At 53.6% G+C, this 27326-nt stretch overlaps 1 protein-coding gene across 9 annotated transcripts in view; it reads right to left on the reverse strand.

The window, feature by feature from the left end:
• IQSEC3 (IQ motif and Sec7 domain ArfGEF 3) overlaps positions 1–27326 on the reverse strand; it is a 107734-nt gene that overhangs the window by 51584 nt on the left and 28824 nt on the right. For all 9 annotated transcript variants that reach the window (XM_088454890.1, XM_088454889.1, XM_088454892.1 and 6 more), the window contains one exon: positions 25752–25820. In XM_088454890.1, the coding sequence (XP_088311016.1) occupies positions 25752–25820 (69 nt within the window). The remainder of the gene's footprint in view (positions 1–25751; positions 25821–27326) is intronic.

Raw genomic sequence — 27326 nt, forward strand, 5'->3', positions numbered from 1 at the left:
TGCCGTGTTTTTAGACTGCAATTGGAATTTGAAAAAAAAAAAAGTGTCTTACAATATACATTATGCCGAAACTTAATGGACGATCAAGCATGGTGAGTGCAGCAGCTTCAGTACCCCTTCTGACCAGCAGGTGGAGGTGTAGAAGCGTTATATTGGCTTCTCTCTGTAGTGCAGAGTATTTGTAGGCTATTCTAGAGTGGGGTGCATATACAGAGCATTTATATGCACAGCATGTTTTTTTTTTTGTTTTTTTTTATATCTATCTATCACACACTGGGCAGGGGCAACTATTTGGGCTGTTCTACATTTAGCACCGATAGCTCCCACAATAACCCCTGGCACATTACGGCCTTGCTAAGGTTCAAGTGTGCTATCTGGACGGATATGGAAACCTTTGGTTAATCTCAGCTTTATACTGTATAAACCCCTTTGTACACACCAGATCGGCATAACACACCATAATCGGAGGGTTAAAGATTTTAATACAACCTGAGTCTACAGTCCCTGAGGTTACTCTGTCACCGATCTGCGTTCCAGCATGAGGCGCGGCGATGACCTACACACAGGGCGGAGGCAGACACACTGCGGGCTGAACCAATATCCCTAGCGATTTTGTCGGTCTCCCGATGGTTGGTTCAGCCCACAGGACCGCCACCCTCCGCAATTTGTTGGCAAAAAGTATACTTTACCACACAAAAAAAGGTTTAGGCCAGTGTTACAATGTTTTTCCAGCAGATTATTGCAACCCGCCACAAGTGACAACAGGATGCTCTGGGCAGAGTTGGAATGCTCTGCGCTGTTGTCACAATGTAGTGTTTTTGTCTCTTATTTTGTGGCGATTGTGGTGGCGTGATGTGGCAAGCCCTGCGAGGGGGGTCCTGATCCGGGGATGGGGTCTGTGTGAGCAGACGCCTTGACTCGATGCTCCGCTCACACACCTGGGAGATCTGCTGGAATGATGCCTCCCTGGGAGTGGGGTTCCGGAGTGGGTTACATCACTGTCTGGGCCTGTGCAATGACAAACAGCAGCATGTTAGGGGGGGGGGATTTAAAGAAAAAAAGCAGGATATAAAAATGAAATAAAAAAATAAAAAAAAACAGGCATCTGTCCTGAAAATGCAGCAACCGCTAACATGCTGTTGTTTGTCAGTCCAAGCAATGGGCCTGTCATCTCCATGGGGAATAGACCCGGTATTGATATACAGTTGAATAAGAATAGATATTCACGATTGCGAGCATAATATCTTTGTAGTAAATAAAAGAAAATCATCCTCATTGCTGAAAGCAAGATCCCATTCTAACAGAGAATCACACATCAAGCACAGGCAGCAATAGAACAGCGCCCTCTAGTAGTCTTCATTCATTCTAGCACCCTACACCTGTCACAACCCGTACAGTTCCTCTTTTCTGCCTGGAATGTTGCTCTCTGCTCAGGTGCTTCTAGCACTCAGCTAATGCAACAACCTGCTGAGATACAGACCAGAGTGTGCTAGAATCACCAGAGCAGAGAGCAACACTCCGGGCAGAAAAGAGGAACTGCACAGATTGTGACAGGAGGGTGTTAGAATGAACACTACTTTAGTGTCCCAGGGGTCTATTTACTAAGCTTTGTTAGGAGATGAAGTGAACGGTGATAAGGTACCAGCCAATCAGCTCCTAACTGCCATGTCACAGGCTGCGTTTGAAAAATGACAGTTAGGAGCTGATTGGCTGGTACCTTATCACTTTTCACTCTGTCTCCTAACACTGCTTAGTAACTAGACCCCTCAATCATGAAACTAGCAGAATGCATGAACAAGTTACTAGCTTACTGCTCAACCAAGCGACAGTCAAATAAAAAGGATCTATTTATAAATATATGTTGACTAAAACCACAGTAACTGCGATGTGTACTGTAACTCAATGTGAGCGGGGAACGGTAAATGGGTGTTGGGTATTAATCAGTTAAGCATAACAAAATACACGCAGACAAATGTAGGTTTTATACACGGGAAGCAGATGGGCCGGAGGGTGTAAGAGAAAAAAAAAAAACCTGCACTGCGCACCAGAAAAATTCTTCACTTAGGGGAAACAAAATATAGAGCGTATCGGAGATATGGAAATACAAGACGGGGAGATGGGTGCGTGTCTTTTTCCAAAAAAAGATATTATTTAATGCGAACAGTTTGAGATGTTACTGTCAGATGTTTAAATTATTCATTAGAGGCGTCTGCATTTGTATTACAACTGTTTTGATGTTGCGTTACGCAGGAAACAAGTCTCCATTCTGTGAGTGAGTGACAACGTCCCCACTGCATTGGAAGCTGCAGACGGAACGGGCGGCTCCATGGCTGCCGATTTGGTGCATACACACCTAAAGGCCCCCATACATCAGCAACTGATTGCGGCAATCGTGCAATTTGCCATCGATTGTGTATAAAAATCTTTCCCTTTTTCAATCGATTGTGGCAATTCTGCAATCGATTGAAAAAGGGAAAGATTTTTATGCACAATCGATGGCAAATTGCACAATTACTGCAATCAATTGCTGATGAATGGGGGCCTTAACACAGGGGCAACATGTGGCCCTTCAGCTGCATGCAACTACCGGTCCCAGCTCTGTCAGATAAAGTTGCAAGGGGAGTCCCAGTATTTTCCCTGCATGCAAAATAAAATAAAATAAAAATCAATTTGCACCCCTTGCATTGCAAAATGCTCAACCGTGTCAAACTTGCACCTTTTAGCTCGGAAGTGGGTGGTCTAGGGGCTTAAGGTTGCAATTTGTGTTGAAGAGAGTCACCGTGGCCCCGCCCCTAGCGCAATGCTCAGCAGTGATGATTCATAGATCCCTGGAGCTGAAGGACAAAATGGCCTAATAACCGTACACAAGTCTGACAATATTCCAGTCACATTCACCATCTATCCTTCAGTTCTCTACCCATGTACATACAGATTACTGGAAAGACCCACTTCTCCCATCTTATGCACCAGGCTGTTACTGCATGTGGATCGTTTTCACAAAATAAAAAATATTTTGCACGCGTGACGCCTATTTTATAACAGTGGCGCAATATTAGCGTTTTTTATTTTCCTGGCTGTGTATGTACACGTTAAGATTAGACATGCTATCTTTAGCAATCCCTACATCAGCTTCAGCTGTATTCTAGCCAGATTTCCTTTTTACATATTCTGCTACTTTTCCTGGTATTTGCATAATGAGTTTTCAGTACCTTCCAGTTTTAACAAATTAAAATGTTCTCATCTTACTCTCATTACCTCCAATACTTTCCTGCTTAAATGAGCTCACGGGGATTTTGTTTGGCGGAACGGAGACGTTGATAAAGTGCGGTATTTAGTTATAAACCTCTGCAGCTCAGGTGTAGCACACGGAGGGATTTATGGCGCACAACCGTAACACTGGCGAAAAACGTTATGGACGCAATTATACAAGCTGTAATAAACAGGCCCCTAAACGTGAAAACTTGCCTTAGATAGAAGAGTCGCTAAAAAAAAATAATTTAGAAATATATACTAAACGTTTCCGAGGCTTACACTGCCCATGGTAAGTGCAAATGTCCGGCTTTCTTTCACTGTCTGACTAAAGCTGGCCACACATCTAAAGATTATCTGTCCAACCAGCCAACTAGCTGATTGGTTGGAATGAAAATCTGGTAAGGGATGAAAGCAAATGACAATCAGCAATTTGCTCCCAAACGCTGGAAAATGGTCAAAAACTGTTGTTTGAACAAATTGTTTAGATCAAACATTTAACAAACTTGTCTGACGCCATTTTCATCTGTTTTCTGGCATTTAGGAGCAAATTGCTGATCATCAGTTACTCCCATACGTTACCAGATTTTTATTCCAACCAATCAACTAGTTGGCTGGTTGGATGTAAGTTGGTCTAGTGTGTGGCCAGCTTTACTCTTAATTCCAACTTTGACATTTTACTTCTAAAAAACCGATCAAGCTCCTTTATAGATTTTTTTTTTTTTTTTTGAGGTAAAGTTTTATTACATTTTTCACAAGTACAAAATATGAAGTACAGCTATGATCAATCAATAACAAGCTTATACAAGCTGGTATAGAAGCAATAATATAGAAAAAGTTAATAGAATGAATATACCTCCATTGAGAGAGGCAAAAATTACCCGGCAATTTTTATAGAGATTTGAGAAAAACAGCATAGCTAGAAATGTGAAAGGATTCACAATGGGGGGAGTTGGGGAATGTTAGTAAGGGGAGGCTAGTAGGGAGGTGGAGAAAGAGGGGAGGATAGGCAAATAGCGCATTCGTTGAAGAACCAATCAAAATAAGGAGTGTCTCTCATGATAATCTAACCAAGGGGACCAGATCTCTGAGAAATTGTCAGAGCTTTCATGAATCAGACTGGTGATATGCTCCAAGCTGTACACCTGCCAAATAGAATTCAGCAGAGCAGTGAGGGGGGGGAGGGTCGGTTTTCTTCCATGAAGCTACAATCGCACAATTAGCTGCGTTAGTAATACGCCTTATGAGTGCTTGTGTGTGTCTGTCACAATTTTGAAGAGGTCTCGGAAGTAAATGATAAGACATACAAGAAGGGAGAGAGATATTTGTGACAGAAAGAATTAGGCGGTGAACTCTGGCCCAAAAGACCTCAATTCTAGGACAGTGCCACCAAAATATGTGCAAAGGTGCCCTCCAAAATTTGCTTGAGTCCTTTATAGATTTTAAGGTTCCCATGGAACATTAATGTCTGTACATTTTAAAATTATATTTTTATGCTGTGCGAAACGCGTTTCATTGAAAGTGCAGGATGATACCCAATCGTCGCCACCTCAGATCATTTGTGAAAATCCTGTAATTTTGTTGAAGGATTGATGGGGACCTTCCTCTAACGTTCCCAGACAAATGTACATTCTCCAACCAAAGAAATGCGTTAAAGTAACTTAAGCCACAGCACTGCCGGTTTCTGGATGTGGTCGCTAAGGGAGACATGTATAAACGCTTAGCCCACATTCAGCCGGAAAGGCCTCCTCTCAACTGCTTCCCACCAGTGGAGCAATGATTTGATCCCCCTTAATGCGCTAAGCCACATAATTGGGTGCAACAGTGCTACATTAAACACATGACATCACAAGGCAGCAATACGCAGTGCAGGAGTACAGTTCTTCACCATTCCAAGTAGATCTGATGGCAGACAAAAAGCTTAAATTTGCAAAGCAGAGCATGTAAGTTAGAGGACTCATTGGTCATGCTGTGATAGACATGGACCCGCAAACCTACAGTCTGTATGGAGCATTTTTTTCTTAGTAGCCAATGTCACATGCAGGGTCCGTCTGGCTCCCAAATCCCTTAAGCGCTACATCACTTGCACACAACGAAAAGTTACTCGCAAGGTGCTCTGTATGCATTATGCATCCCGAAGCACTGGACGCCGGGCAATCTTTAGGAGCCCTGAGCACTCAAGGGCCTCTGTGTGGCATACAGTGGGGCACATTAATACTAGAGCAAACACATTGGGGCATAATATTTAACACTGGGTGCACAGTGAGGCATAATATTAATACCAGGGGGCATTATAATAATATAGGAGGGGGAACTGAGGGTATAATTTTAATGCCGGGGGGCATTATATTAATATTGGAGGGGGGAACTGAGGACATATTAATACTGGGGGCATTGTGTGGCAAAGTGCAGTGGATGGCACTGTGGGACATAATATTAATACTGGGGGCATTGTTTGGCATACTGGGGGTTATTGTCTGGCATAATATTGTTACTGGGGCATTGTGTGACATAATATTGATACTGGGGCATTGTATAGCATATTGCGGGCACTGTGGCATACTATGGCACTGTGTGGCATACTAGGGGAGACTGTGTGGCACACTAAGGGGCACTGTGTGGCATACCGATGGACTTTTTAATTTTTAACTAAAGTAGCCTGGCTATGTACTAAAATGACCTTGCAGGGAGTTTCTTCCCGGCCACATCGGTGGAGTCTCTCACATTTCTGTGTAAGATTCTGACGCTGAGCACGCGCATAAGTGTCAATTAGCGGAGATGTTCAGAAGGGATTGTGAGAGATAGGTATAGAACAGTTGCCGCCATCTACGGATGGAGTAAACCACCGGGGGTAAACTCCGAGGAGCGATGCTATTAGGAGGCTTATTGTAAATGTCAAATCAAAGTCCAACCTTCTACCCCTTTAGCACTAAGCACTGCAATTGAATAAAGTTTGCATTACTTGCTCCCAAAATACTTTGGCCTTAATAAAGCATGAGAGTGAGAGCGAGAGGGGGAGGGGGTAATAGTGATCTTCCTATGGCTGCGATAAGTTCCGGAAACCTCTGATCTCATTTATACTAATCTAGCGCAACAAAGTGCGTCAGCAGCGCCTTCAACTCCCACAAGAACGTGCGCCACTGCTGATGTGTCCATTATGTCCCACAACCCTGCGTACCGCGTCGGAAATAGGCGAATTGCCAGAAATCGACTCGCACAGAGGGTCAAAGCTGTATCTGTATTTCTGCCATTTGTACATGACCCCTGCGGAGATCGCCCAGTACCCGGATCCCTCTCTCTCACACGCAGGGTGCTGGTCTCTCGCTTTATCCCACAGATCCCGCTAGGCTCTCCTCTCCCGCTGGACGATCTCTATATTTCACAAGTGCTCTCTCTCTCTCTGACACGTAACACATTGAGCTGTCTCTTCCTCGTGGAGATGATGCGGGGGTCTCCCTGACTCCACCAGGTGCTTCCGTAAAACTCCCCAGAGGATGCTTAATGCTTCCGTACTGCAGAATTTTCCAGGTTAATTACATGATGCAGATGGAAAATCTCAGTTTAATTTCATGCAGAAGAGATCTGAGGAAACAGCAGCTAAGTAACCCCTGCATTCCCAGGCTGCGCACACTGGCAGCGATAACAGAAGCTAAGTAACCCCTGCATTCCCAGACCGCGCACACTGGCAGCGATGGCAGAAGCTAAGTAACCCCTGCATTCCCAGGCTGCAAACACTGGCAGCGATGGCAGAAGCTAAGTAACCCCTGCATTCCCAGGCTGCGCACACTGGCAGCGATGGCAGAAGCTAAGTAACCCCTGCATTCCAAGGCTGCGCACACTGGCAGCGATGGCAGAAGCTAAGTAACCCCTTCATTCCCAGGCTGCGCACACTGGCAGCGATGTCAGAAGCTAAGTAACCCCTGCATTCCCAGGCTGCGCACACTGGCAGCGATGGCAGAAGCTAAGTAACCCCTGCATTCCCAGGCTGCGCACACTGGCAGCGATGGCAGAAGCTAAGTAACCCCTACATTCCCAGGCTGCGCACACTGGCAGCGATGGCGGAAGCTAAGTAACCCCTGCATTCCCAGGCTGCGCACACTGGCAGCGATGGCGGAAGCTAAGTAACCCATGCATTCCCAGGCTGCGCACACTGGCAGCGATGGCGGAAGCTAAGTAACCCCTGCATTCCCAGGCTGCGCACACTGGCAGCGATGGCAGAAGCTAAGTAACCCCTGCATTCCCAGGCTGCGCACACTGGCAGCGATGGCAGAAGCTAAGTAACCCCTGCATTCCCAGGCTGCGCACACTGGCAGCGATGTCAGAAGCTAAGTAACCCCTGCATTCCCAGGCTGCGCACACTGGCAGCGATGTCAGAAGCTAAGTAACCCCTGCATTCCCAGGCTGCGCACACTGGCAGCGATGGCAGAAGCTAAGTAACCCCTGCATTCCCAGGCTGCGCACACTGGCAGCGATGTCAGAAGCTAAGTAACCCCTGCATTCCCAGGCTGCGCACACTGGCAGCGATGGCAGAAGCTAAGTAACCCCTGCATTCCCAGGCTGCGCACACTGGCAGCGATGGCAGAAGCTAAGTAACCCCTGCATTCCCAGGCTGCGCACACTGGCAGCGATGGCAGAAGCTAAGTAACCCCTGCATTCCCAGGCTGCGCACACTGGCAGCGATGGCAGAAGCCAAGTAACCCCTGCATTCCCAGGCTGCGCACTGGGCAGCGATGGCAGAAGCTAAGTAACCCCTGCATTCCCAGGCTGCGCACACTGGCAGCGATGGCAGAAGCTAAGTAACCCCTGCATTCCCAGGCTGCGCACACTGGCAGCGATGGCAGAAGCTAAGTAACCCCTGCATTCCCAGGCTGCACACACTGGCAGCGATGGCAGAAGCTAAGTAACCCCTGCATTCCCAGGCTGCGCACACTGGCAGCGATGGCAGAAGCTAAGTAACCCCTGCATTCCCAGGCTGCGCACACTGGCAGCGATGTCAGAAGCTAAGTAAACCCTGCATTCCCAGGCTGCGCACACTGGCAGCGGTGGCAGAAGCTAAGTAACCCCTGCATTCCCAGGCTGCGCACACTGGCAGCGATGGCGGAAGCTAAGTAACCCCTGCATTCCCAGGCTGCGCACACTTGCAGCGATGTCGGAAGCTAAGTAACCCCTGCATTCCCAGGCTGCGCACACTGGCAGCGATGGCAGAAGCTAAGTAACCCCTGCATTCCCAGGCTGCGCACACTGGCAGCGATGTCAGAAGCTAAGTAACCCCTGCATTCCCAGGCTGCGCACACTGGCAGCGATGGCAGAAGCTAAGTAACCCCTGCATTCCCAGGCTGCGCACACTGGCAGCGATGGCAGAAGCTAAGTAACCCCTGCATTCCCAGGCTGCGCACACTGGCAGCGATGGCAGAAGCTAAGTAACCCCTGCATTCCCAGGCTGCGCACACTGGCAGCGATGGCAGAAGCCAAGTAACCCCTGCATTCCCAGGCTGCGCACTGGGCAGCGATGGCAGAAGCTAAGTAACCCCTGCATTCCCAGGCTGCGCACACTGGCAGCGATGGCAGAAGCTAAGTAACCCCTGCATTCCCAGGCTGCGCACACTGGCAGCGATGGCAGAAGCTAAGTAACCCCTGCATTCCCAGGCTGCACACACTGGCAGCGATGGCAGAAGCTAAGTAACCCCTGCATTCCCAGGCAGCGCACACTGGCAGCGATGGCAGAAGCTAAGTAACCCCTGCATTCCCAGGCTGCGCACACTGGCAGCGATGTCAGAAGCTAAGTAACCCCTGCATTCCCAGGCTGCGCACACTGGCAGCGGTGGCAGAAGCTAAGTAACCCCTGCATTCCCAGGCTGCGCACACTGGCAGCGATGGCAGAAGCTAAGTAACCCCTGCATTCCCAGGCAGCGCACACTGGCAGCGATGGCAGAAGCTAAGTAACCCCTTCATTCCCAGGCTGCGCACACTGGCAGCGATGTCAGAAGCTAAGTAACCCCTGCATTCCCAGGCTGCGCACACTGGCAGCGATGGCAGAAGCTAAGTAACCCCTGCATTCCCAGGCTGCGCACACGGGCAGCGATGGCAGAAGCTAAGTAACCCCTGCATTCCCAGGCTGCGCACACTGGCAGCGATGGCAGAAGCTAAGTAACCCCTGCATTCCCAGGCTGCGCACACTGGCAGCGATGGCAGAAGCCAAGTAACCCCTGCATTCCCAGGCTGCGCACACTGGCAGCGATGGCAGAAGCCAAGTAACCCCTGCATTCCCAGGCTGCGCACACTGGCAGCGATGGCAGAAGCTAAGTAACCCCTGCATTCCCAGGCTGCGCACACTGGCAGCGATGGCAGAAGCTAAGTAACCCCTGCATGCCCAGGCTGCGCACACTGGCAGCGATGGCAGAAGCGAAGTAACCCCTGCATTCCCAGGCTGCGCACACTGGCAGCGATGTCAGAAGCTAAGTAACCCCTGCATTCCCAGGCTGCGCACACTGGCAGCGATGGCAGAAGCTAAGTAACCCCTGCATTCCCAGGCTGCGCACACTGGCAGCGATGGCAGAAGCTAAGTAACCCCTGCATTCCCAGGCTGCGCACACTTGCAGCGATGGCAGAAGCCAAGTAACCCCTGCATTCCCAGGCTGCGCACAGTGACAGCGATGGCAGAAGCTAAGTAACCCCTGCATTCCCAGGCTGCGCACACTGGCAGCGATGGCAGAAGCTAAGTAACCCCTGCATTCCCAGGCTGCGCACACTGGCAGCGATGTCAGAAGCTAAGTAACCCCTGCATTCCCAGGCTGCGCACACTGGCAGCGATGGCAGAAGCTAAGTAACCCCTGCATTCCCAGGCTGCGCACACTGGCAGCGATGGCAGAAGCTAAGTAACCCCTGCATTCCCAGGCTGCGCACACTGGCAGCGATGGCGGAAGCTAAGTAACCCCTGCATTCCCAGGCTGCGCACACTGGCAGCGATGGCGGAAGCTAAGTAACCCATGCATTCCCAGGCTGCGCACACTGGCAGCGATGGCGGAAGCTAAGTAACCCCTGCATTCCCAGGCTGCGCACACTGGCAGCGATGGCAGAAGCTAAGTAACCCCTGCATTCCCAGGCTGCGCACACTGGCAGCGATGGCAGAAGCTAAGTAACCCCTGCATTCCCAGGCTGCGCACACTGGCAGCGATGTCAGAAGCTAAGTAACCCCTGCATTCCCAGGCTGCGCACACTGGCAGCGATGTCAGAAGCTAAGTAACCCCTGCATTCCCAGGCTGCGCACACTGGCAGCGATGGCAGAAGCTAAGTAACCCCTGCATTCCCAGGCTGCGCACACTGGCAGCGATGGCAGAAGCTAAGTAACCCCTGCATTCCCAGGCTGCGCACACTGGCAGCGATGGCAGAAGCTAAGTAACCCCTGCATTCCCAGGCTGCGCACACTGGCAGCGATGGCAGAAGCTAAGTAACCCCTGCATTCCCAGGCTGCGCACACTGGCAGCGATGGCAGAAGCTAAGTAACCCCTGCATTCCCAGGCTGCGCACACTGGCAGCGATGGCAGAAGCCAAGTAACCCCTGCATTCCCAGGCTGCGCACTGGGCAGCGATGGCAGAAGCTAAGTAACCCCTGCATTCCCAGGCTGCGCACACTGGCAGCGATGGCAGAAGCTAAGTAACCCCTGCATTCCCAGGCTGCGCACACTGGCAGCGATGGCAGAAGCTAAGTAACCCCTGCATTCCCAGGCTGCACACACTGGCAGCGATGGCAGAAGCTAAGTAACCCCTGCATTCCCAGGCTGCGCACACTGGCAGCGATGGCAGAAGCTAAGTAACCCCTGCATTCCCAGGCTGCGCACACTGGCAGCGATGTCAGAAGCTAAGTAACCCCTGCATTCCCAGGCTGCGCACACTGGCAGCGGTGGCAGAAGCTAAGTAACCCCTGCATTCCCAGGCTGCGCACACTGGCAGCGATGGCGGAAGCTAAGTAACCCCTGCATTCCCAGGCTGCGCACACTTGCAGCGATGGCGGAAGCTAAGTAACCCCTGCATTCCCAGGCTGCGCACACTGGCAGCGATGGCAGAAGCTAAGTAACCCCTGCATTCCCAGGCTGCGCACACTGGCAGCGATGGCAGAAGCTAAGTAACCCCTGCATTCCCAGGCAGCGCACACTGGCAGCGATGGCAGAAGCTAAGTAACCCCTTCATTCCCAGGCTGCGCACACTGGCAGCGATGTCAGAAGCTAAGTAACCCCTGCATTCCCAGGCTGCGCACACTGGCAGCGATGGCAGAAGCTAAGTAACCCCTGCATTCCCAGGCTGCGCACACGGGCAGCGATGGCAGAAGCTAAGTAACCCCTGCATTCCCAGGCTGCGCACACTGGCAGCGATGGCAGAAGCTAAGTAACCCCTGCATTCCCAGGCTGCGCACACTGGCAGCGATGGCAGAAGCCAAGTAACCCCTGCATTCCCAGGCTGCGCACACTGGCAGCGATGGCAGAAGCCAAGTAACCCCTGCATTCCCAGGCTGCGCACACTGGCAGCGATGGCAGAAGCTAAGTAACCCCTGCATTCCCAGGCTGCGCACACTGGCAGCGATGGCAGAAGCTAAGTAACCCCTGCATGCCCAGGCTGCGCACACTGGCAGCGATGGCAGAAGCGAAGTAACCCCTGCATTCCCAGGCTGCGCACACTGGCAGCGATGTCAGAAGCTAAGTAACCCCTGCATTCCCAGGCTGCGCACACTGGCAGCGATGGCAGAAGCTAAGTAACCCCTGCATTCCCAGGCTGCGCACACTGGCAGCGATGTCAGAAGCTAAGTAACCCCTGCATTCCCAGGCTGCGCACACTGGCAGCGATGGCAGAAGCTAAGTAACCCCTGCATTCCCAGGCTGCGCACACTGGCAGCGATGGCAGAAGCTAAGTAACCCCTGCATTCCCAGGCTGCGCACACTGGCAGCGATGGCAGAAGCTAAGTAACCCCTGCATTCCCAGGCTGCGCACACTGGCAGCGATGGCAGAAGCCAAGTAACCCCTGCATTCCCAGGCTGCGCACTGGGCAGCGATGGCAGAAGCTAAGTAACCCCTGCATTCCCAGGCTGCGCACACTGGCAGCGATGGCAGAAGCTAAGTAACCCCTGCATTCCCAGGCTGCGCACACTGGCAGCGATGGCAGAAGCTAAGTAACCCCTGCATTCCCAGGCTGCGCACACTGGCAGCGATGTCAGAAGCTAAGTAACCCCTGCATTCCCAGGCTGCGCACACTGGCAGCGATGGCAGAAGCTAAGTAACCCCTGCATTCCCAGGCTGCGCACACTGGCAGCGATGGCAGAAGCTAAGTAACCCCTGCATGCCCAGGCTGCGCACACTGGCAGCGATGGCAGAAGCGAAGTAACCCCTGCATTCCCAGGCTGCGCACACTGGCAGCGATGTCAGAAGCTAAGTAACCCCTGCATTCCCAGGCTGCGCACACGGGCAGCGATGGCAGAAGCTAAGTAACCCCTGCATTCCCAGGCTGCGCACACTGGCAGCGATGGCAGAAGCTAAGTAACCCCTGCATTCCCAGGCTGCGCACACTGGCAGCGATGGCAGAAGCCAAGTAACCCCTGCATTCCCAGGCTGCGCACACTGGCAGCGATGGCAGAAGCCAAGTAACCCCTGCATTCCCAGGCTGCGCACACTGGCAGCGATGGCAGAAGCTAAGTAACCCCTGCATTCCCAGGCTGCGCACACTGGCAGCGATGGCAGAAGCTAAGTAACCCCTGCATGCCCAGGCTGCGCACACTGGCAGCGATGGCAGAAGCGAAGTAACCCCTGCATTCCCAGGCTGCGCACACTGGCAGCGATGTCAGAAGCTAAGTAACCCCTGCATTCCCAGGCTGCGCACACTGGCAGCGATGGCAGAAGCTAAGTAACCCCTGCATTCCCAGGCTGCGCACACTGGCAGCGATGGCAGAAGCCAAGTAACCCCTGCATTCCCAGGCTGCGCACACTTGCAGCGATGGCAGAAGCCAAGTAACCCCTGCATTCCCAGGCTGCGCACAGTGACAGCGATGGCAGAAGCTAAGTAACCCCTGCATTCCCAGGCTGCGCACACTGGCAGCGATGGCAGAAGCTAAGTAACCCCTGCATTCCCAGGCTGCGCACACTGGCAGCGATGTCAGAAGCTAAGTAACCCCTGCATTCCCAGGCTGCGCACACTGGCAGCGATGGCAGAAGCTAAGTAACCCCTGCATTCCCAGGCTGCGCACACTGGCAGCGATGGCAGAAGCTAAGTAACCCCTGCATTCCCAGGCTGCGCACACTGGCAGCGATGGCGGAAGCTAAGTAACCCCTGCATTCCCAGGCTGCGCACACTGGCAGCGATGGCGGAAGCTAAGTAACCCATGCATTCCCAGGCTGCGCACACTGGCAGCGATGGCGGAAGCTAAGTAACCCCTGCATTCCCAGGCTGCGCACACTGGCAGCGATGGCAGAAGCTAAGTAACCCCTGCATTCCCAGGCTGCGCACACTGGCAGCGATGGCAGAAGCTAAGTAACCCCTGCATTCCCAGGCTGCGCACACTGGCAGCGATGTCAGAAGCTAAGTAACCCCTGCATTCCCAGGCTGCGCACACTGGCAGCGATGTCAGAAGCTAAGTAACCCCTGCATTCCCAGGCTGCGCACACTGGCAGCGATGGCAGAAGCTAAGTAACCCCTGCATTCCCAGGCTGCGCACACTGGCAGCGATGGCAGAAGCTAAGTAACCCCTGCATTCCCAGGCTGCGCACACTGGCAGCGATGGCAGAAGCTAAGTAACCCCTGCATTCCCAGGCTGCGCACACTGGCAGCGATGGCAGAAGCTAAGTAACCCCTGCATTCCCAGGCTGCGCACACTGGCAGCGATGGCAGAAGCTAAGTAACCCCTGCATTCCCAGGCTGCGCACACTGGCAGCGATGGCAGAAGCCAAGTAACCCCTGCATTCCCAGGCTGCGCACTGGGCAGCGATGGCAGAAGCTAAGTAACCCCTGCATTCCCAGGCTGCGCACACTGGCAGCGATGGCAGAAGCTAAGTAACCCCTGCATTCCCAGGCTGCGCACACTGGCAGCGATGGCAGAAGCTAAGTAACCCCTGCATTCCCAGGCTGCACACACTGGCAGCGATGGCAGAAGCTAAGTAACCCCTGCATTCCCAGGCTGCGCACACTGGCAGCGATGGCAGAAGCTAAGTAACCCCTGCATTCCCAGGCTGCGCACACTGGCAGCGATGTCAGAAGCTAAGTAACCCCTGCATTCCCAGGCTGCGCACACTGGCAGCGGTGGCAGAAGCTAAGTAACCCCTGCATTCCCAGGCTGCGCACACTGGCAGCGATGGCGGAAGCTAAGTAACCCCTGCATTCCCAGGCTGCGCACACTTGCAGCGATGGCGGAAGCTAAGTAACCCCTGCATTCCCAGGCTGCGCACACTGGCAGCGATGGCAGAAGCTAAGTAACCCCTGCATTCCCAGGCTGCGCACACTGGCAGCGATGGCAGAAGCTAAGTAACCCCTGCATTCCCAGGCAGCGCACACTGGCAGCGATGGCAGAAGCTAAGTAACCCCTTCATTCCCAGGCTGCGCACACTGGCAGCGATGTCAGAAGCTAAGTAACCCCTGCATTCCCAGGCTGCGCACACTGGCAGCGATGGCAGAAGCTAAGTAACCCCTGCATTCCCAGGCTGCGCACACGGGCAGCGATGGCAGAAGCTAAGTAACCCCTGCATTCCCAGGCTGCGCACACTGGCAGCGATGGCAGAAGCTAAGTAACCCCTGCATTCCCAGGCTGCGCACACTGGCAGCGATGGCAGAAGCCAAGTAACCCCTGCATTCCCAGGCTGCGCACACTGGCAGCGATGGCAGAAGCCAAGTAACCCCTGCATTCCCAGGCTGCGCACACTGGCAGCGATGGCAGAAGCTAAGTAACCCCTGCATTCCCAGGCTGCGCACACTGGCAGCGATGGCAGAAGCTAAGTAACCCCTGCATGCCCAGGCTGCGCACACTGGCAGCGATGGCAGAAGCGAAGTAACCCCTGCATTCCCAGGCTGCGCACACTGGCAGCGATGTCAGAAGCTAAGTAACCCCTGCATTCCCAGGCTGCGCACACTGGCAGCGATGGCAGAAGCTAAGTAACCCCTGCATTCCCAGGCTGCGCACACTGGCAGCGATGGCAGAAGCTAAGTAACCCCTGCATTCCCAGGCTGCGCACACTTGCAGCGATGGCAGAAGCCAAGTAACCCCTGCATTCCCAGGCTGCGCACACTGACAGCGATGGCAGAAGCTAAGTAACCCCTGCATTCCCAGGCTGCGCACACTGGCAGCGATGGCAGAAGCTAAGTAACCCCTGCATTCCCAGGCTGCGCACACTGGCAGCGATGGCAGGAGCTAAGTAACCCCTGCATTCCCAGGCTGCACACACTGGCAGCGATGGCGGAAGCTAAGTAACCCCTGCATTCCCAGGCTGCGCACACTGGCAGCGATGGCGGAAGCTAAGTAACCCCTGCATTCCCAGGCTGCGCACACTGGTAGCGATGGCAGAAGCCAAGTAACCCCTGCATTCCCAGGCTGCGCACTGGGCAGCGATGGCAGAAGCTAAGTAACCCCTGCATTCCCAGGCTGCGCACACTGGCAGCGATGGCAGAAGCTAAGTAACCCCTGCATTCCCAGGCTGCGCACACTGACAGCGATGGCAGAAGCTAAGTAACCCCTTCATTCCCAGGCTGCGCACACTGGCAGCGATGTCAGAAGCTAAGTAACCCCTGCATTCCCAGGCTGCGCACACTGACAGCGATGGCAGAAGCTAAGTAACCCCTGCATTCCCAGGCTGCGCACACTGGCAGCGATGGCAGAAGCTAAGTAACCCCTTCATTCCCAGGCTGCGCACACTGGCAGCGATGTCAGAAGCTAAGTAGCCCCTGCATTCCCAGGCTGCGCACACGGGCAGCGATGTCAGAAGCTAAGTAACCCCTGCATTCCCAGGCTGCGCACACTGGCAGCGATGGCAGAAGCTAAGTAACCCCTGCATTCCCAGGCTGCGCACACTGGCAGCGATGGCAGAAGCTAAGTAACCCCTGCATTCCCAGGCTGCGCACACTGGCAGCGATGGCAGAAGCCAAGTAACCCCTGCATTCCCAGGCTGCGCACACTGGCAGCGATGGCAGAAGCCAAGTAACCCCTGCATTCCCAGGCTGCGCACACGGGCAGCGATGGCAGAAGCTAAGTAACCCCTGCATTCCCAGGCTGCGCACACTGGCAGCGATGGCAGAAGCTAAGTAACCCCTGCATTCCCAGGCTGCGCACACTGGCAGCGATGGCAGAAGCCAAGTAACCCCTGCATTCCCAGGCTGCACACACTGGCAGCGATGGCAGAAGCCAAGTAACCCCTGCATTCCCAGGCTGCGCACACTGGCAGCGATGGCAGAAGCTAAGTAACCCCTGCATTCCCAGGCTGCGCACACTGGCAGCGATGGCAGAAGCCAAGTAACCCCTGCATTCCCAGGCTGCGCACACTGGCAGCGATGGCAGAAGCCAAGTAACCCCTGCATTCCCAGGCTGCGCACACTGGCAGCGATGGCAGAAGCTAAGTAACCCCTGCATTCCAAGGCTGCGCACACTGGCAGCGATGGCAGAAGCTAAGTAACCCCTTCATTCCCAGGCTGCGCACACTGGCAGCGATGTCAGAAGCTAAGTAACCCCTGCATTCCCAGGCTGCGCACACTGGCAGCGATGGCAGAAGCCAAGTAACCCCTGCATTTCCAGGCTGCGCACACGGGCAGCGATGGCAGAAGCTAAGTAACCCCTGCATTCCCAGGCTGCGCACACTGGCAGCGATGGCAGAAGCTAAGTAACCCCTGCATTCCCAGGCTGCGCACACTGGCAGCGATGGCAGAAGCTAAGTAACCCCTGCATTCCCAGGCTGCGCACACTGGCAGCGATGGCAGAAGCCAAGTAACCCCTGCATTCCCAGGCTGCACACACTGGCAGCGATGGCAGAAGCCAAGTAACCCCTGCATTCCCAGGCTGCGCACACTGGCAGCGATGGCAGAAGCTAAGTAACCCCTGCATTCCCAGGCTGCGCACACTGGCAGCGATGGCAGAAGCCAAGTAACCCCTGCATTCCCAGGCTGCACACACTGGCAGCGATGGCAGAAGCCAAGTAACCCCTGCATTCCCAGGCTGCGCACACTGGCAGCGATGGCAGAAGCTAAGTAACCCCTGCATTCCAAGGCTGCGCACACTGGCAGCGATGGCAGAAGCTAAGTAACCCCTTCATTCCCAGGCTGCGCACACTGGCAGCGATGTCAGAAGCTAAGTAACCCCTGCATTCCCAGGCTGCGCACACTGGCAGCGATGGCAGAAGCTAAGTAACCCCTGCATTCCCAGGCTGCGCACACTGGCAGCGATGGCAGAAGCTAAGTAACCCCTGCATTCCCAGGCTGCGCACACTGGCAGCGATGGCGGAAGCTAAGTAACCCCTGCATTCCCAGGCTGCGCACACTGGCAGCGATGGCGGAAGCTAAGTAACCCCTGCATTCCCAGGCTGCGCACACTGGCAGCGATGGCGGAAGCTAAGTAACCCATGCATTCCCAGGCTGCGCACACTGGCAGCGATGGCGGAAGCTAAGTAACCCCTGCATTCCCAGGCTGCGCACACTGGCAGCGATGGCAGAAGCTAAGTAACCCCTGCATTCCCAGGCTGCGCACACTGGCAGCGATGTCAGAAGCTAAGTAACCCCTGCATTCCCAGGCTGCGCACACTGGCAGCGATGTCAGAAGCTAAGTAACCCCTGCATTCCCAGGCTGCGCACACTGGCAGCGATGTCAGAAGCTAAGTAACCCCTGCATTCCCAGGCTGCGCACACTGGCAGCGATGTCAGAAGCTAAGTAACCCCTGCATTCCCAGGCTGCGCACACTGGCAGCGATGGCAGAAGCTAAGTAACCCCTGCATTCCCAGGCTGCGCACACTGGCAGCGATGGCAGAAGCTAAGTAACCCCTGCATTCCCAGGCTGCGCACACTGGCAGCGATGGCAGAAGCTAAGTAACCCCTGCATTCCCAGGCTGCGCACACTGGCAGCGATGGCAGAAGCCAAGTAACCCCTGCATTCCCAGGCTGCGCACTGGGCAGCGATGGCAGAAGCTAAGTAACCCCTGCATTCCCAGGCTGCGCACACTGGCAGCGATGGCAGAAGCTAAGTAACCCCTGCATTCCCAGGCTGCGCACACTGGCAGCGATGGCAGAAGCTAAGTAACCCCTGCATTCCCAGGCTGCACACACTGGCAGCGATGGCAGAAGCTAAGTAACCCCTGCATTCCCAGGCTGCGCACACTGGCAGCGATGGCAGAAGCTAAGTAACCCCTGCATTCCCAGGCTGCGCACACTGGCAGCGATGTCAGAAGCTAAGTAACCCCTGCATTCCCAGGCTGCGCACACTGGCAGCGGTGGCAGAAGCTAAGTAACCCCTGCATTCCCAGGCTGCGCACACTGGCAGCGATGGCGGAAGCTAAGTAACCCCTGCATTCCCAGGCTGCGCACACTTGCAGCGATGGCGGAAGCTAAGTAACCCCTGCATTCCCAGGCTGCGCACACTGGCAGCGATGGCAGAAGCTAAGTAACCCCTGCATTCCCAGGCTGCGCACACTGGCAGCGATGGCAGAAGCTAAGTAACCCCTGCATTCCCAGGCTGCGCACACTGGCAGCGATGGCAGAAGCTAAGTAACCCCTGCATTCCCAGGCAGCGCACACTGGCAGCGATGGCAGAAGCTAAGTAACCCCTTCATTCCCAGGCTGCGCACACTGGCAGCGATGTCAGAAGCTAAGTAACCCCTGCATTCCCAGGCTGCGCACACTGGCAGCGATGGCAGAAGCTAAGTAACCCCTGCATTCCCAGGCTGCGCACACGGGCAGCGATGGCAGAAGCTAAGTAACCCCTGCATTCCCAGGCTGCGCACACTGGCAGCGATGGCAGAAGCTAAGTAACCCCTGCATTCCCAGGCTGCGCACACTGGCAGCGATGGCAGAAGCCAAGTAACCCCTGCATTCCCAGGCTGCGCACACTGGCAGCGATGGCAGAAGCTAAGTAACCCCTGCATGCCCAGGCTGCGCACACTGGCAGCGATGGCAGAAGCGAAGTAACCCCTGCATTCCCAGGCTGCGCACACTGGCAGCGATGTCAGAAGCTAAGTAACCCCTGCATTCCCAGGCTGCGCACACTGGCAGCGATGGCAGAAGCTAAGTAACCCCTGCATTCCCAGGCTGCGCACACTGGCAGCGATGGCAGAAGCTAAGTAACCCCTGCATTCCCAGGCTGCGCACACTTGCAGCGATGGCAGAAGCCAAGTAACCCCTGCATTCCCAGGCTGCGCACACTGACAGCGATGGCAGAAGCTAAGTAACCCCTGCATTCCCAGGCTGCGCACACTGGCAGCGATGGCAGAAGCTAAGTAACCCCTGCATTCCCAGGCTGCGCACACTGGCAGCGATGGCAGGAGCTAAGTAACCCCTGCATTCCCAGGCTGCACACACTGGCAGCGATGGCGGAAGCTAAGTAACCCCTGCATTCCCAGGCTGCGCACACTGGCAGCGATGGCGGAAGCTAAGTAACCCCTGCATTCCCAGGCTGCGCACACTGGTAGCGATGGCAGAAGCCAAGTAACCCCTGCATTCCCAGGCTGCGCACTGGGCAGCGATGGCAGAAGCTAAGTAACCCCTGCATTCCCAGGCTGCGCACACTGGCAGCGATGGCAGAAGCTAAGTAACCCCTGCATTCCCAGGCTGCGCACACTGGCAGCGATGGCAGAAGCTAAGTAACCCCTGCATTCCCAGGCTGCGCACACTGGCAGCGATGGCAGAAGCAAAGTAACCCCTGCATTCCCAGGCTGCGCACACTGACAGCGATGGCAGAAGCTAAGTAACCCCTTCATTCCCAGGCTGCGCACACTGGCAGCGATGTCAGAAGCTAAGTAACCCCTGCATTCCCAGGCTGCGCACACTGACAGCGATGGCAGAAGCTAAGTAACCCCTGCATTCCCAGGCTGCGCACACTGGCAGCGATGGCAGAAGCTAAGTAACCCCTTCATTCCCAGGCTGCGCACACTGGCAGCGATGTCAGAAGCTAAGTAGCCCCTGCATTCCCAGGCTGCGCACACGGGCAGCGATGTCAGAAGCTAAGTAACCCCTGCATTCCCAGGCTGCGCACACTGGCAGCGATGGCAGAAGCTAAGTAACCCCTGCATTCCCAGGCTGCGCACACTGGCAGCGATGGCAGAAGCTAAGTAACCCCTGCATTCCCAGGCTGCGCACACTGGCAGCGATGGCAGAAGCCAAGTAACCCCTGCATTCCCAGGCTGCGCACACTGGCAGCGATGGCAGAAGCCAAGTAACCCCTGCATTCCCAGGCTGCGCACACGGGCAGCGATGGCAGAAGCTAAGTAACCCCTGCATTCCCAGGCTGCACACACTGGCAGCGATGGCAGAAGCTAAGTAACCCCTGCATTCCCAGGCTGCGCACACTGGCAGCGATGGCAGAAGCCAAGTAACCCCTGCATTCCCAGGCTGCACACACTGGCAGCGATGGCAGAAGCCAAGTAACCCCTGCATTCCCAGGCTGCGCACACTGGCAGCGATGGCAGAAGCTAAGTAACCCCTGCATTCCCAGGCTGCGCACACTGGCAGCGATGGCAGAAGCCAAGTAACCCCTGCATTCCCAGGCTGCACACACTGGCAGCGATGGCAGAAGCCAAGTAACCCCTGCATTCCCAGGCTGCGCACACTGGCAGCGATGGCAGAAGCTAAGTAACCCCTGCATTCCCAGGCTGCACACACTGGCAGCGATGGCAGAAGCTAAGTAACCCCTGCATTCCCAGGCTGCACACACTGGCAGCGATGACAGAAGCAAAGTAACCCCTGCATTCCCAGGCTGCACACACTGGCAGCGATGACAGAAGCAAAGTAACCCCTGCATTCCCAGGCTGCGCACACTGGCAGCGATGGCAGAAGCTAAGTAACCCCTGCATTCCCAGGCTGCGCACACTGGCAGCGATGGCAGAAGCTAAGTAACCCCTGCATTCCCAGGCTGCGCACACTGACAGCGATGGCAGAAGCCAAGTAACCCCTGCATTCCCAGGCTGCGCACACTGACAGCGATGCCAGAAGCTAAGTAACCCCTGCATTCCCAGGCTGCGCATACGGGCAGCGATGGCAGAAGCTAAGTAACCCCTGCATTCCCAGGCTGCGCACACTAGCAGCGATGGCGGAAGCTAAGTAACCCCTGCATTCCCAGGCTGCGCACACTGGCAGAAGTAATAGGTTTCTTGGTTTTCTTCATAAATGAACTTAGTGGAGGATCAGTAAAACTGTTACCAACGGTGATTTCGTTCCCAGATCCTCATCTATATTTTCCCACCCCCTGCAGTCTCTCCCCCTCTGCACCCTGTATGTGTGTTCTGCAGTCTCCCCCCTCCCGCTACACCCCATATGTGTTCTGCAGTCTACCCCCCCTCTGCACCCCATATGTGTTCTGCAGTCTACCCCCCCCTCTGCACCCCATATGTGTCCTGCAGTCCCCCCCCCCTCTGCACCCCTTATGTGTCCTGCAGTCCCCCCCCCTCTGCACCCCTTATGTGTTCTGCAGTCTCCCCCCCCCTCTGCACCCCGTATGTGTTCTGCAGTCTCCCCCCCCCCCTCTGCACCCCGTATGTGTTCTGCAGTCCCCCCCCCCTCTGCACCCCGTATGTGTTCTGCAGTCTACCCCCCCCCCTCTGCACCCCATATGTATTCTGCAGTCTACCCCCCCCTCTGCACCCCGTATGTGTTCTGCAGTCTCCCCCCCCCCTCTGCACCCCGTATGTGTTCTGCAGTCTCCCCCCCTCTGCACCCCGTATGTGTTCTGCAGTCTCCCCCCTCCCGCTGCACCCCGTATGTGTTCTGCAGTCCCCCCCCCTCTGCACCCCATGTGTTCTGCAGTCCCCCCCCTCTGCACCCCATATGTGTTCTGCAGTCTCCCTCCCTCTGCACCCCGTATGTGTTCTGCAGTCTCCCTCCTCCCGCTGCACCCCGTATGTATTCTGCAGTCCCCCCCCCCCTCTGCACCCTGTGTATGATGCGTTGATTCACCTCCTGCAGTCTCCCCCACTGTAGTTCATTTATGTGTCTCTTTATGTAACCCTGGTTAAGGGTTCAAATAAGAACTGTACTTATAAATCTATGTAATATTTATAAGTGTACAATCTCTTCATTCTTTCCCTCCCATCAGGCACAGGGCCGTCCTTCTTGTTTTTCAGAGCGGCCTCCTAGCCGCTTGCATAGCTGTGGGTGACCACCCACAGCTATAGCGTGCGGCCAGGAAGATGGTCGCGATAGTCAAGACCATCGCGACCATCGGGCTTGCGACGAGACCCTTGTGGTAGGCTCTCCTTGCCTAAACCCCAGAGTGCTTTTGGCTCTAACAGAGCCGAAAGCACTCCCACTGACATCACTTGTGATGTCAGTGGGGCCGGCCCAACACTGTAGGCGTTCCCATGGGAACGCCTCCATCTGGGCAGCCACACCCCTGGCCCGCCCACCAAAGGGGGCGTGCTGTCACTCAATATCGACAGCACGCCCCCTTTGGTACGAGACCCGGACGACGGATTGCCCGTCGCTATCCGGGTCTCGCGCATGCGCACTGGGCCACCATCGAGCCGCTTGCGAGCGCATAGCACTCACGAGTGGGTCTGAATCAGGCCCACTGTTCCCTCAAGCACAACTCTCCCATCATTAAAAAACCCACCCTTGAGCCTGACAGCTCTCTAATTACGCCCCATCTCTCCTCCCCTTTGCCTCCAAACTCCCTGAGTGGATGGTCTACAACCTCCTCACCGCTTCCCACTAACTACTACACCCATTTCAGTCTGGCTTCCGTCCTCTACACTCCAAGGAAACTGCCCTCACAAAAGTCAGCAATGACCTCCTTGCTGTCAAATCCAAGGGCAACTACTCTCTGCTCATTCTCACAGACACCGTGGGCCACCCTCTCCTCCTGCAAATCCTTCACTCCATCGGTCTGTGTGATACTGCCCTCTCCTGACTGTCCTCCTACCTTTCTTCCAATACCAACAGGTGTTCCCCAAGGTTCTATTCTTGACCCTCATCTCTTCTCCCTCTATACATCTTCTTTAGGTGAACTAATCAGCTCCTTTAGCTTCGAATATTATTTCTACACTAATGACATTCAGATCTGCCTCTCCTCACCTGACCTCTTCCCCTCTCCGACAATTTAATTATCTATTGATGGCACAACCATCTCCTCTAGCCCCCCAAGTGCACGGTCTTGGAGTTATCCTTGATTCCACTTCAAACCACACATCCAGCACCTCTCGCAGTCCAGCATTTTCCATCTCAGACACATCGCCAGGATCAGACACTTTCCCACCCTGGAGGCATCATCCACACACTGGTCATTTCCAGATTGGACTACTATAACCTCCACTTATCTGGCCTCCCTGTCTCCCACCTCTCCACTCCAATCTGTCCTCAATGCTGCTGCCCGGCTCATCTTCCTCTCCAAACGACTTCATCTACCTGACCTCTCCTACAGGCCCTACACTGGCCCCCCTTCCCCTTCAGAACCTAAATCATACTCCACACACTCGCCTACTAAGCCCCCACCAAACTCCCCCCTGTTTACATCTTTGACGTTAGCTCCCTTCACACTTCGCTACACAAATGAATGGCGTCTCTCCACCCAGCTGATTACTTCCTCCCACTCTCACCTCCAAGACTCTGCCCGTGCTGCTCCTTACCACAGGAACTCTCAGACTCTACACCTCTCTACAAAATTTCAAATGGACTCTCAAGACCCACACTTCTTCATCAAGGCCTTCCAGCTCTCATCCTAACCCGCTGCCCCATGCTCCTCCCTTACTGTCTCTCCCCTCTGCGCTACCCCTGCATGTCCCGAATCTATAGACTGTAAGCTCTCACAAGCAGGGCCCTCTCTCCTCAAGTGCTGCTCATTCCCAAACATATACCATGGTCTCCTTCCCACTGCCTACAGCGACTCCTAACCCTTGGTTTCTGCCTCCTCGCTGCGTATCTGGGTGCTATTACGGCTGCTGCAGCAATGATTATAAACCTTGTCCATGTCCTGCAATGTTCTGTCATTTAAAACATGTCTTTCATACTGTGTTATGTACTCTGTAAGGTGCTGCGGACCCCTTGTGGCACCATATAACTAAAAGGATAATAACAATGTATAATATGGACCAACGTGTAACATTGATCTATACGTTACTAATATCTTATAGTGGGCTCTCCACGACTAATTACAGCATCTGCTAAAAACCAGACCTACATAATAGTCACTGACCGTCATAGAATTCATGCTGAAAATAACTGCTCAACAAATCCATACGCTGAATGTATCTTCCAGCTGCATTAAACAATATCATAACTACTCGATTACTTGGAACACAACGTCAGGGATAACTGGCCGGTATTTGGCAATATTACTAGCAGAATCATCATGTTCAATTGTTGGTGAAACCATCAGGCTGTTTTCCGAAATGTCTCTCCCCTTCATCCCTATATATTCCAGCTTTCCGTGGAGATGGTCCGTCCAGCTAATTAGTGTCGACAGACTGAGCCTAACAACAGGCTGTGATATACCGCATCTAATCTATAAAATTGCAGCCAAACACAGTTTCGTCAAGAGCACTTGCAGAATACATCTGGTAATTGTCATAAACAGGACATTTTAGGAGATTAAAAATAAAAATCCCAATAAAATCCTTTATGGTCTCTGCCCCCCCTACCCACCCACTTCTTCTGCCAACAGGTTTTAAAATGCAACTGAATCCAAAAAATCTAAATATTCAGTATTTGACAAACAGTGGTGAATACATGTTAAGCTCTATTCTGCCTTTCTAAGTGAATCACAAAAACAAAGTCTGTGAAATCACTACCTCCTACAAGATCAGTGCACTAATCTATAGTTTTGTTAAACTGCAATGGAGTACTTCCTCCCGCACTCCATGATAATCATCAAGAGACACCTATTACAGCTATTAGACAGCTGGTAAAGGCCACAGCCAGAAATATGACCAATAGATGGAACAGCAAAAGCTCAACATGTCCGTTATGCTTGCTGTGACATCACTAACCATGGCCCACGCCTGGGATAAGAATACACCACTCTGCTAAAAGTATTGGGATTAACTAAGAGACTGCAAAAAACTCCGGAGTCTGCCCTCTCCCATAATGACGAAAGATAGGAGGGAAGAGCTCCTCTAAGATTTTAGCAAATGAATGGGACAGATCTCATGGTGGCCAGAGGGAGTCTAAACTCTCAAACCATTTAGATTTTTTTAACAAACAGGGTTTGATAAGCAGTCTGCAGCCTACACTATATCCTATGAATCTAGGGCCAGACCTAGGGACTAATACACCCTACAGTCCTGTGATAAAAGTGAAATCATCGGTCCTCTCAGTCTCTGCTGTACCTACCAGACATTACTTTGTTGCACTTACCTGGGTGGGGATGGCTTCTGCTCTGCATCAGCAACAGGGCAGCAAAACTGGTGTAAAACGTTCTCATTCCTAATGAGAGAGAAAGAGAGAATATGTTATAGAACCTCAGCCATGATCCCCTGTCATAGCCAAGAGCATAGCTCCCCAAGCAGAGCCTCTCATCAATATAGAACCTCAGCCATCATCCAGTCACACCTGAGCATAGCTTCCCAACCAGAGCCTCCAATCAATATATAACCTCAGCCATCATCCTGTCACACCTGAGCACAGCTTCCCAACCAGAGCCTCCCATCAAATTGTAACCTCAGCCATCATTCCCTGTCACACCTGAGCACAGTTTCCCAACCACAGCCTCCAATCAATATATAACCTCAGCCATCATCCCGTCATACCCAAGAGCACAGCTTCCCAACCAGAGCCTCCCATCAATATGTAACCTCAGCCATCATCCCGTCATACCAGAGCATAGGTTCCCAACCAGAGCATCCCATCAATATATAACCACAGCCATCATACTCTGTCATACCCAAGAGCACAGCTTCCCAACCAGAGCCTCCCATCAATATATAACCTCAGCCATCATTCCCTGTCACACCTGAGCATAGCTTCCCAACCAGAGCCTCCAATCAATATATAACCTCCGCCATCATCCCGTCTTCCCAAGAGCATAGCTTCCCAACCAGAGCCTCCCATCAATATGTAACCTCAGCCACCATCCCGTCACACCCAAGAGCACAGCTTCTCAACCAGAGCCTCCCATCAATATATAACCTCAGCCATCATCCCCTGTCACCCGTGAGCACAGCTTCCCAACCAGGGCCTCCCATCAATATATAACCTCAGCCATCATCCCCTGTCACCCGTGAGCACAGCTTCCCAACCAGAGCCTCCCATCAATATGTAACCTCAGCCATCATCCCGTCATACCAGAGCATAGGTTCCCAACCAGAGCATCCCATCAATATATAACCTCAGCCATCATACCCTGTCATACCCAAGAGCACAGCTTCCCAACCAGAGCCTCCCATCAATATATAACCTCAGCCATCATTCCCTGTCACACCTGAGCATAGCTTCCCAACCAGAGCCTCCAATCAATATATAACCTCCGCCATCATCCCGTCTTCCCAAGAGCATAGCTTCCCAACCAGAGCCTCCCATCAATATGTAACCTCAGCCACCATCCCGTCACACCCAAGAGCACAGCTTCTCAACCAGAGCCTCCCATCAATATATAACCTCAGCCATCATCCCCTGTCACCCGTGAGCACAGCTTCCCAACCAGGGCCTCCCATCAATATATAACCTCAGCCATCATCCCCTGTCACCCGTGAGCACAGCTTCCCAACCAGAGCCTCCCATCAATATGTAACCTCAGCCATCATCCCGTCATACCAGAGCATAGGTTCCCAACCAGAGCATCCCATCAATATATAACCTCAGCCATTATCCCGTCACACCCAAGAGCACAGCTTCCCAACTAGAGCCTCCCATCAATATATAACCTCAGCCATCATTCCCTGTCACACATGAGCACAGCTTCCCAACCAGAGCCTCCCATCAATATATAACCTC

The sequence above is a fragment of the Taudactylus pleione genome, unplaced genomic scaffold, assembly GCF_031769625.1.
Source record: "Taudactylus pleione unplaced genomic scaffold, aTauple2 ptg000634l, whole genome shotgun sequence".
Taxonomy (NCBI): domain Eukaryota; kingdom Metazoa; phylum Chordata; class Amphibia; order Anura; family Myobatrachidae; genus Taudactylus; species Taudactylus pleione.